This window comes from Melanotaenia boesemani, chromosome 17 (genome assembly GCF_017639745.1).
Source record: "Melanotaenia boesemani isolate fMelBoe1 chromosome 17, fMelBoe1.pri, whole genome shotgun sequence".
In the NCBI taxonomy this organism is placed as follows: domain Eukaryota; kingdom Metazoa; phylum Chordata; class Actinopteri; order Atheriniformes; family Melanotaeniidae; genus Melanotaenia; species Melanotaenia boesemani.
The window spans coordinates 752463-764496 of record NC_055698.1 but is presented as its reverse complement, the minus strand read 5'-3'; the positions used below and the strand labels follow the sequence as shown (position 1 = coordinate 764496).

The 12034-nt window shown below is 41.7% G+C and overlaps 1 protein-coding gene across 2 annotated transcripts in view; it reads right to left on the bottom strand.

The window, feature by feature from the left end:
• The window catches only part of vars2 (valyl-tRNA synthetase 2, mitochondrial), a 41181-nt gene that overhangs the window by 26466 nt on the left and 2681 nt on the right, over positions 1 to 12034 (bottom strand). For both annotated transcript variants that reach the window (XM_042012242.1, XM_042012244.1), the window contains exons 3-8: positions 11929 to 12010; positions 11750 to 11850; positions 1793 to 1914; positions 1653 to 1719; positions 1325 to 1422; positions 1156 to 1237 (exon numbers count right to left, since the gene is read on the bottom strand). In XM_042012242.1, coding sequence (XP_041868176.1) covers positions 1156 to 1237; positions 1325 to 1422; positions 1653 to 1719; positions 1793 to 1914; positions 11750 to 11850; positions 11929 to 12010 — 552 coding nt within the window. The remainder of the gene's footprint in view (positions 1 to 1155; positions 1238 to 1324; positions 1423 to 1652; positions 1720 to 1792; positions 1915 to 11749; positions 11851 to 11928; positions 12011 to 12034) is intronic.

Here is a 12034-nt window from a genome sequence, read left to right as displayed (position 1 = left end):
TGGTAAATGACAATAATCCATAAATAAATTCATATCAAACCTTTTCTCGTTAGTAAAATTTAGACTGTTTAGATGGAAAAATGTGTTAACAACATTAAAGACATCCTCCCGTTATTTCCCCTTCAAACTTTCCCAGAAAGGACGCCCAGAAAGGACGCGTCGTCTTGATTTGACATGAAACAAAAGCAACACGTTGTGGATTTCTGTCACATCTGTGGATCCATCCAGCTTCAGGAGGTCATCAAGGTTTTTTAAGCTACCAGCAGAGACACCACAGAAGAAGACTCCATGGTGGAGGATTTTAGCATGGAGTCTGTGAGGAGCTGAATTCAGTAAATTTCCAGGTGTCTTACCAACATGACAGGTGATGTTTGTGGTAAGATGGAGATGTTCTGGTTTCATGCTGCTGTTAGCTACTTTCTGAAACATCACGTCTCGGGTCAGGCTGCAGTTCATGGACGGATTTTACCGGCTCTACTTTCTCCTTCTGTGTCTGGACTCTGTTTTCAGCATCGATGCTTCAATTCAACTTTCTGATCAGTGATTGACAGGTGATGCTATCTGGTATGAGCCAGAACGTCTCAAACATGGAGGTGATCTGGGTTTGTTAGACTAAGACTAGACATTTAAGTTTATAACATTACATTTACATTAAATTAAGATGACATGATCATTACAACTTTTACATGAACGGCGGCTGTAGCTCAGCAGGAAGAGCAGTCGTCTTTCGACCGGAAGGTAGGCGGATCGATTCCAGGCTTCCACTGACTAGCAACCCCTGGAGTATCTCCAAGCCCCTCAAAGGGAGAATGTACCCCCATTTTAAAAACACTGCTTTAGATGATCTGCAGAGACATTTGAGTAAAAGGACCTTTGGATGGTCCCACTAGTGACTTCACCCATCTCCTTTCCTGTCATCTGGACCTCCAGATGTTAATCATAGTGATTTTATTACATGTTTGTAATAGATGTGTAATCTATAAAACTAGGCTTCAACATAAATGTGAAGTGGGGAAAGCATCATCTCAGTGTTCCCCTCGTTTTCCTGCTAGTTCACCACTATTAATAATACAGATATAATCAATACATTGTATAATTACCCTTCGGGGATTAAACTAAGTACTTTTCTTTTCATAAATGTGTCTGGAGGCTTACTGGATCCATGGTGAAACATGCTCTGCTCCAGTCCAGAGAAGCTCCCAGTCTCTTCAGCTGCTGGTAGATCTCCTCTCCTTTCCTGGAACAGAAGAAGCAGCAGCTCACACAAGCAAACAACGGCAGATCAATCAATAACACATGACTCAATGTGCTACGAAAAACTTACTCATTCTTCCATTTCCAGACTTCCTGTAAAAAATCCTCTCTGGAGAAGTCCTGTCTGAGTTTCCCAGTTTCCCTCAGCAGTCTTCTCTCCACCACAGTCTGAGACACAGGACACGATGGACATGAGACACACTGAGACTTATATCAATAACACAAAAAGGACAATTAATACTAAAAGTCTGCAGACGGCTGAAACTGAAGCTGCAGCTGGAGGAACATTTACAGAAAGAAGTTTTAAATGACATCAGATAAACAAGAAAGCTGATCTTTTAAATTCCAAGAGAAAGAAATGAAGTGGTGAGACAGAGACCATGATAATGACGACATACCTGTGTTGCTATGCCTGCATGGTCACATCCAGGAACCCAGAGAACTCTGCAGCCCTGCATCCTTCTCCTGGAGGATGAAAACGGATGTGAATAAAGCAGTTTTGTACAGCGCTCAGCGTGCCGCAGACGTTGGGGGTTACCATCGAACCAGCGCATCCTCCACAGCGACAGTCAGAGCGTGGCCCAGATGCAGAGTACCCGTCACGTTTGGTGGAGGGATGCACAAAGAGAAGGTCCGGTCCACACGGTGGGACAGCTGCTCCTGAAGAAGATGAGAAATATTACCTGCTTATCCTTACTCTCTTTTTTCTCCTGAAATCCACTCAGACATCCATCAGGCTGCAGAACGTTGCTCTTTTCTTATTTTATGATGACAATAACCTTTTAATTATGAAAATAACAAAATGATTTGATGAATGAAGGAGATAAACACCTCACAGACATCAGACAAGATGAGAAGAGGAGAAAATGAAGGAAGAAGCAGATTTTTTCGGAATGTGAGACTGAGATCCTGATGGACTGTGTTGAAAAACGTAAAAAGGTCGAGACAGTGTGGGCATTACTGGTGTCAGAAAGGCAGAATAGTGGCAGCAGGTGGAGATGCTGTCAATGTCGTGTCAAAAGGGAAGACACGCTAGAGGCATCGAGACATGCAGCTGGGTATCTCAGTCGGTAGAGCATCCGTCTGCCATGCGGGAGATCGAAGTTCGATTCCCACAGGGGTGAACAGTAACACCTTCCAGTTGAGGCCTTAGGCAAGACGCTGCAGCCCACAGTAGATCGTTCTGGAGAAAAGCTGCTAGATTGCAGCAGTGATGCCAGTAATGTAGTCTTTTGTTTTATTTATAAAATAAATATGTACAGATACACCTGAGACTGGTAGCAGTTTATTTAGTGCTGAATAATATTTCTTTATAGTTCCTGGATGTTCCAGCTGGGTGGGCGGTGCTGCAGTTGTGGTTGGAGGCCAGAGACTCCACCCAGCACCACAGCAACCGTGTCCACAGAGGAAGTCCTGCAGGTGCAGAGGGACACCATCACCGCTATTAACCAGGTGGACTTGCAGGAGTTGCAGGAAACTAAGATGTGTGGACAGAAATTAGGACAAGAATAAAAACTTTGTATAAGAATAAATAAAGGAAATCCTCCTCTTGTGTGTTTCATTAGCGTAGCATCACTTCTAGACCTCCAGCCTCCAGTCTGGTCCCGCTCTGCTGGACTGAAGGACCAAAGCTACTTTCCACACTGGCTGCTACATGCTGGCAGCAGACTGGCTCCTTATTTATCTGGATGGATTTTATAACATGAAGTTTTGTTTCACAATGACAGAACATGTTTTACTGGTTGAGCTTCTTATTAATATCATAATATCATCTCCCTTTTTCCTGGAAATCCTGGTTTTCCTGAGCGTGGCTCTTAGGAGGATTAATATGGAATGTGTGTTTATTCATGTCTACAAACAGCTTTAACATCTAACATGTGGTGTGAAAGGTAAGAGTGGATTGTGTACAAATGTCTCACATTTCACATCATTTCCTTGATTTTATTCTGGACCGTTGGTGTCGCCGTTTCCCGTTTTTCCAGATTTTGTGCATACACCTGGGTCAGAGTTTGCAGGTGGGAACATTTTCCTGCCAAGTTTGGTTTTTATAAATCCTAGAAGTTAACTGTATTTGGCGTACACCGGTTTTTGTTCCTACGCCATCTTTAGAAATGAGGCTCCTGGTCTGGACTGGAGCAAAAAGTTATTATGTAATTGTATTTTGTTTTTTATCAAAGGTATTTAATGTGTGAAGGTTTTTAAGGTGTGTGTGAGCAGTCAGTGCCAACACTTTCTCTGGGATTGATAAAGTTTATCTTATTATTATGTTATTGGCTGATACGGAGCCCTCTCTGTGGAACCAGCTCTGAGGGCCCATTTATCCTCTTTTATCATTCGGTGCAATTTGGTCCATGTTCTTTTCTTTTTTTCTTTAATATCTTTACTGAAATTTCAATGAAGACAGAAACACATAAAAGAAACTGAGCAACAGGATCAAACCAGTAGGAAATTCACTGAATTTCAATAGTGAAGAGAAAAATATGCAACAAGGTAAAACATGACAGTAGATTATATGTCTAAAGTACTTATTATTACATTTTTGTCCTTAATGTTAGTTCCATTTAATCTGATCACACAATTAAAATTTTCTAGTTGATTAAAGCCACTATTTCCTTGTATTATGTTCAGGTAAGCACCTGGTATAGCATCAAATACTACACAGTACTCTCACACTGGAATTCTGCATAGATACAAAGGTCACCATTTTCATTAAGTAACTCAGAAATGAAAACCCAGTTAACACCAAAACGAATTGTTGTTGTACTTAATGTATTAATTGTTCCAGATAAGTTCTGTTTGGGGGAGAAATGATGTTTCTACATACGAAGCAGCTTAAAAGTACCTGTGTGCAGGGAAGACGGTTTATTCACGTCAAAGTCACATTTCAGGAGGAATTCTAGCCCCCCAACCCCTTAAAAAATTAGGTTTGGGAACCACATTTTTTTGTTTATTGTTTTTTTTATAAAGTTTTGAATTCAACGTATTTTCAAGACATTGTTTTATATTTAAGCTGTTGCTTTAGAGAATACTTTACGACCTCCCAGGACCTTCTGAATCTCAGTTTGGTCTTTAAAAAATGGCAGTATCATCTGCCAGCGGACAGCATTTTATTTCTGTGTTTTGCACACCTTTAAAACATTCTTAATCTAACTGTGAAGCCATCAGCGGCATGACTAACAGAAATAAGAAGGAGCTGCCGGAGCACCTGATTCATCTTGATTACTTTGCTTTTTAAAGTAGCTGCCAAAACCAAAGTAATCAAGAGCCACAAACATAGCCTTGTGTTTAACAGTGTTAAAAAGCTTTATATATATCTATGAATAAAATGAAGCCGTTATCTGTTGTAAGATCACTGGAATCTACCAGCTCTAGTATCAAGGAGTTACAAGGATGAAGTAGATAAAGTAGCATAGCCTATTAATCCTGTCAGCATCGTACAGCAACAATAAAACATAACACTAACCCGCCCCATGAAATAACCCTGAAGCAAATGTCAACAACAAAAACAATTAAAGTCTCGAGCTACATCCATCGGGTCCGAGCCTCTTGACCCCGGCACCCGTCTCATACACCTTTTCCCTAGCATGTTAGGTTACCTGCTGACATGGTATGTAACATGGTAAAACGTCCAGCTGAGAATCTGAAATGTTGATATACCTCGTTAGCATTTTTTGCTAACATGCTAATATGCTAGCATGCTAGCTAACGTGCTAACATGCTAGGCCATCTGGGAAAATGGCTAGCTGAGAACCTGAAATGTTTATTTACCTAGTTAGCATTTTTCGCTAGCATGCTAATATGCTAGCACGCTAACACGCTAGCATGCTATGTTGCCATGGCAACAGGTGTTCGATTGACTTTTTTGCTTGACTCGGGGTGTTACACGTGTGTGCCGAGTTTCGTCTTCCTTCGTGGAAGTAGACTTCCGGGACCCCATTCATTTGGGGATTTTTGGGGTATCTAGGTGTTGCTGTTGAGACAATTTTCCATTGAAGTGTATGCGGACCTTAGAATATCGAAATTTTCGCCAGACTTGACGTGTGTGCCAAGTTTCACAACTTTTCATGGGTGTTTATGGGGTCATATTTGGCCTCAAAGTTCTTAGAAGGAGAATAAACATTTGAACAACAATAGGGTCCTTCCATACTTCGTATGGCTCGGACCCTAAATAAAATAATCCATGTTCCTGTCACTCATCGTGTTCAGAGAAGAACCTGTCCGGAATAACGTCAAACAGACGCATCCCTCACTACACGTCCAGAAAGCCGAGGTTGGTCCGGCTCCTCCTCAACACGGGGCTCAGGTGCATCATTATTATTGTCACATTGTGCTTTTTTTTAAGCCATTCCCAAAATATCCACAACGTAGTTGTTAATGGACTAGTTTTACATTTGCTGTGGCTCCGGTGAGAAGTCGTACACTTATATATAGAAGTGGATGTTCATGAGGTCCTATGTGTTGTCGCCAAGTGAAAATCACATAGTGACCCCGTCCCTGCTCGCTGTTCTTCACCTGGCCGGAAGCCCGCATTGGTTTACATGCTGGAAAAACGGGATTCTGGATCAGGGTGATCCAGTCCTATGTTGCTTTGAACAACCGGGATAAAAGCAAGCTGGATTACGTGATCCTCCATCTCGAAAAATGGGATTCCCAAATCCAGATTAAATTTTTAACAGCCGGCCCTCAGACATGAAAACAGTTTAAGTTCAGAGTTGTTGAATTCTACATAAATCCCTGTCTGCGGTCTGCGGTGGACAAGTCTTTTATAGGGTCTGAAACGGAGTTCCAATCACCACCTAAAATTAATAAAACCGATATTTCCACTTCAAGTTTCTCAAACAGAAGCTTGTTTTTGCCCTGGTATAATATCCATAAATATTTCCCAGAATAATATATTACTACAATATTCTATCACTAAAACCAACCATCTTCCTGAAGAATGTGCATTGCTTTTAAGCACTTTTCCTTCAAAAGTACCTTTTAATTAATGCAGGTCCTGCAGAATTGTTACTTCCATATGCCAACCAATCATATTTCCACCCCGCTGGTTTTTCCAGAAGCTAAAGTCAGATTTTAGGGCATGTGTCTCTTGTAAAAGTTAAAGTCAGCTCTTTGGTCTTTACAAAATAAAAAAATAGCTTTCCTCTTAATAAGCTCTCGAATACCCCGAATGTTAAGTGAACAAAAAGATAATGACATGAAAATAGAGCAGTAGGTTCAGAGTCCTGAGAAGTGAAGCTTTTCTTTACCTTTGAACAACTTTTCCGTACCAAAAACTGACAGTTACCTGAAGATCCCAAACGTGAAACATATAAAGCCCTTTTTCCACTTTTCAAGCTTTAATCTCTTTTCCTTCAATAATGGCTCCGGCTCCAATGAGGAACGCGTCTTCCTCTGGTAGTAAGATCTTCCTCGCTGAAGGAGTTGTTGGGATTCAGAACCCTTTGCAGCTTTCCACGCCGTATCTTTTGTTGATCTGGAGATGAATCTTGTAATCACCGGCCGGATTTGACCAGTTCTGTGACTCGGGTCGATGTGCGAGAGTAGGTTTCCTCCTGAGCGGCAGGATAGCTTTGCAGACATCTCTGTTTAACGTTCTCTCCTTCCTGTTCTGGCAGACCACACAGTCCTAGATTCCATCTTCTGGGATATTTTTCCATGTCATTCATTTTGTCTTCCAGCATTTCGCCTGTTGGCTGCTTGAGGTTTGTTTCACGGACGTCACTTCCACCTTCATGTCTTGGATTTCTTTAGATAAGAATTCTGACTCTTGCAGGGATTTTATTGTGTCTGCATTTTTTATCATCAGCACCGCCAGGCTCTCTGTCTTCTTTCATTTTGTCTGCTAGGATGCTCCAACAAAGATGGCTCAGGCTTACTTTTCTTTGTAACGGGTGTGTGTGGCCCAGAATGAAGTAAAGAACAGATATTTTCTGAACTGGATGTGGAGTAAGAATGCATTTCTCCAGCTTTTACCATTTCCACCTCCCCTTCAGTGAAACAGTCCTCGTTGAGAGAGGGTACGGAGGACTTGATCTTTTTTCCTTGAATCCTTCTTCTCTTATCAAACATGTGATGTGATGGCCGTACCTACAGCCACACAGTATGAGGGGATAACCCGCTACACCAACACATTTCACTTATGTTAGTTTATGGGTTGACACCATTTTATTTACTTATTTGGTTTAACTTTAGCTGAAATGCTTTAGTTCTCTTTTGTTAGCGCGCATTAGAGCACCATTGTTTTTCAACTCCGTTTAAGTTTAGGTTCCCGTGTCTTCTTCTTTCTTACTGGTGCTGGGGCCTTGTGAACGCTTGGGGGCAGAAATGAGCACAACCAGTAAAGCCAAAGGAGCAGAGGAGCCCTGGACCTGTACCAAGCCAGCTCCTTCCAGGGGCAGATCATTGGGTCATGGCTTTAAACATTTAGATTTGTTGTTTGGAGTTTGAGTTGTTTCATTTTTAGTAATTCTTTTGTTTAAGTAAACAGTAAACTAACTGTTTAGGATTTGTCTCTTGTTAGTATTTGTTAACCCCTCGTCTGATCAGCCAGTATTTAGTCCCCTTTGTTTCATGTTTGTGAGGTCAGTTTGGTTCTTTGCTTGGTTCATTTGGTTTCTTTGTGTTAACAGATTAACGTTACTCTGCGTTACCGTTATACCTTTTGTTTAGCTTTATTTATTTGACCTCTTTTAAGGGCGCTGATGTGTTTTGTGAGTATTAAACCACCTGTGTTCTTGTCCTTCGTCAGCTCAGTCCCTCACACCGCGTTTTTGTTTCAAGCTAGCTTGAGAGTTTGGATTAGCTTAAAGTGTCCAGACTTCTGTTCATTCATGTTCTATGGCGTTACATCGCTGCCAAATACCTTGATGAGCGTACCAAATACCCTGGTGAGCGTAATTATTAATTCAGCAGCGCATCTCTTAATCGAGCGAGCGCATTGCACTGATCGCTGGAGTTCTTAATTACTCGCGGGGCCGTGAACGCAGCACAGCGAGCGTAAAACACGCCCCCCCCCCCACACACACACACTCACCAGTACGCTCTCGTCGGAAAACTCTGCTTGCTCTCTCTGTTCAGTGGGCGTATTTGTCAGTCGGGGGCGGTAACCTTCTGATTAATCTGATTGGCCTGGATTTTCAGTTCCAATTCGGTGACAGCGCGGGACTTGGCTGTTTTCATTTTTTTTTTTTTTTTTTTTTTTTTTTTTTTTTTAATAGCTTGGTGCAACTTTATTGCCCCAAAGGTACGGAAACATTCACAAACACGACAGTTTAACCTGAAAGTAAGCGGAAAATCCTATTGGAGCACCAGGAAGATTCTAAATGACAGTTTAGAAAACAAATATAATACAGAGAGGTAAAAGTGAGCGGATTACTGAGGGTTAAAACTAAATAAACATATTAATACTGCACATATGTTTGTCAAAGAATGCATTATTATGTTCATGTTAATGTAAGTGATGATCAAGTCATGTTTGACAACAGATTAAATAAGTGTAAACACAATAATTTCATACATTTCTGGAGGGAAATATTCATCTCAACCAACAAGCTAACATTTATTAAAGATCAGACATGATGGTCCTCATTAGCCTCCATATTTCTTACTGATAACCACTTTTGTAAGGTTAAATGATTATTTTGTTACGGCTTACTTTCATCTAATTATTAAAGCCGTGTGGTAGTATATATTGTCCCAGCAGTATGGACGGCTCTGCCTCGATATACTAAGAGTGGTGACACTTTCACTCCTGTGTACAAAAAATATTACTGTAGACATTCAATAGTTCCAAACACCAGATCAGACTGCGATCATCACCAATACATTCCTTTAGTTTCCAGAGGTAAATCAATGCAATATCAGTCTTATAAGTCACGAAAATGCCTGTACAGTCTGTCAACGTCCTTGGGCGGCAGTGGCTCAGGCGGTAGAGCAGGTCGTCCAATGATCGGAAGGTCGGCGGTTCGATTCCCGCTCCCGCAGTCATCTGTCGTTGTGTCCTTGGGCAAGACACTTAACCCTCCTTGCCTCCAGTGTTGGCATCGCTGGTGTATGAATGTGTGGATGAATGTTCGGTGATGGTCGGAGAGGCCGTAGGCGCAGACTGGCAGCCACGTTTCCGTCAGCTTGCCCCAGGGCAGCTGTGGCTACACGCGTAGCTTACCATCACCAGGTATGAGTGAGGAGTGGATGAATAATGGATTCACACAATGTAAAGCGCTTTGGGTGCCTTGAAAAGCGCTATATAAATCTAATCCATTATTATTATTATTATTAATAACATATTTGCGTCTGTTAAATGTGATAGAATTTAGTTTAAATGTATTTTGCCTTTGTTTGTTATAGCTACTGTGCTTTTACACCATGTCCTCACAGCCTTTTTGTTTTAGGTAATAAAAAAAAGTGTGGTCACGGTCTTATATTATTTTTTTCAGTGTACTGATCAAGTGCATTGTTATTCTTTTATTCATTGATTCATGGAATTTGATGTGTAATATGACTTTGGTTAGTGGAAACGTATTATCACCTTGTTCTCATATCGCTGGTTATGTTTAGCCCGGAGATGACATTTCGGGGTCCTGTGTTGTATTTTAAGGGGAACAGTTTTTTCATGTACTGGGGATTTTAATGTGTAGTAGCAGAGAAAGCTCTGGACTTTGTAATGCTTTTCATGAATTCTCTAATACATATAACAGAAAATAACAGAGCAGATGACTTGTTAGGTAATTATCCAGAGCTTACTGGCTTTTCTCCGTTAAATTTTATTTAAACTGTTTAAATATTTATGAAAACTGCTTTGTCCCTTTTGCTTTCCATGTTCCACCAATAACTGAGTAATAATCACCTAAATTTGATTCCTAATTAACTTATATTTCACAGATTCCCTGTGCATCTCTATTCACTATCACTCTTTTATCTTCCCTCTTTATTCTTGTATTACTCTTTCACACACACTTGTTGACTTATTTGGTAACACTCATTGATATTAGCTCATGTTACAGCTGTTCTACATTTACGTTCTGTAGCTAGTTTAGCCATTACTCATTACTAGTCATTTAAAAAAAATATCTTTATTCAGGAGCAGCAGGAAGGAACACTGACGTCCCGCGCTGTCACCGAATTGGAACTGAAAATCCAGGCCAATCAGATTAATCAGAAGGTTACCACCCCCGACTGACAAATACGCCCACTGAACAGAGAGAGCGAGCAGAGTTTTCCCACGAGAGCGTACTGGTGAGTGTGTGTGTGTGGGGGGGGCGTGTTCTACGCTCGCTGTGCTGCGTTCATGGCCCCGCGAGTAATTAAAAACTCCAGTGATCAGTGCAATGCGCTCTCTCGATTAAGAAATGCGCTGCTGAATTGATAAATACGCTTACCAGGGTATTTGGTACGCTCATCAAGGTATTTGGCAGCGATGTAACGCCATAATGTTCCCTTAAAAACAGAAGCAGTGTGGGTCCTTGTCTTTTTCACATGCTAAATACGAGACACGAATGAGAAGTTTCACCACCAGGACCATATGTGAGTGTCAAGCGGTGTCTGAACCTGACGTCGGCTCGCGGGAGGGAACAGGACTGCCCCCTAGTGGAGGAACTGACTTAGCAACCATGGCAACACAAAACACACACGGAAGTAGGAGGACGGCCACGTATGACTACGTTTGAAACAGATGTCGCTGTTTACGTACGTACGGGAGCAGAAATGGGCCTTCAGTTTGGCTTCAAGAAACATACACACTCCCTACCTTTCAGATGATCTTCAAACTTTCCTTTCTGGTGAATCTTAGAGTAAGTCTGGTTTGGTGACTCTTATCCATTCCTTTAGTCCTAGGCTGAGGCTGCTGGGGGACGTCCCATGATGCACTAGGCTCTTCTCTGCCCTCTTTACTGTCTATGTAAAAATATTTGACATGTTGCTGTTGTCATTAATTTGTGTTTTTCTTCTTTGTCAGCAGGTATACCTGCCTCAGAGTTATGCTGCTTGTTGACCCCGCTTTCCTGTCCTCTCCACCCCCAACCGGCTGAGGCACATGGTGTCCTTCCTGGTTCTGAAGGAGTTTTTACCTGAATTGAAAAATATTTATCTTTAGATGACTTTTTGTGGATCGGTAGCACCACAGTCTCACAGCAAAAAGGTCGCTGGTTCGAGCCTCAGCTGGGGAGGTTCAAACCTTGGGGGCGCAGCCTTTCTGTGTGGAGTTTCCATGTTCTCCATGTGTATGCGTGGGTTCTCCCCGGCTTCCCCCCACCATCCAAAGACATGCATGTTAGGGTTGATTGTTCACTCTAAATTCTCCTTAGGAGTGAGTGTGAATGGTTGTTTGTCTCTGTTTGTGTTGGCCTGCCTCTCACCTGGTAAATGCTGGGATAGGCTCCAGCTCACCCGCGACCCGAAATGCACTAAGCGGTCAAGATAATGGATGGATGGATAGTCTCATTTATAATATTTCATGTATAACATAATTTAATGTGATGTCAGAAGTTCTCCTCACATGTTGATCAGGACTGAAGAATCCCTCTTTTTCCCACCACTGATACCAGCTGGACTCCACATACTCTGGACTGTAAGAAGAAGGAAAATCTGTTCTTGTATCTGCAGATAATGAAAAAAAAAATCAGTATGAGTGTGTGGAAAGACAGGGCTGGAAAGTAGAAACAGAATTTCAGTCACCTTTCTTTGCTCCAGGAAGCGTTGGAGAGCTGTAAACGATCTTCTCCTTGTCGCTCCATTTCACTACGCTATCTTCAGAACTCTGAAAACACAAATATCAGAGTTT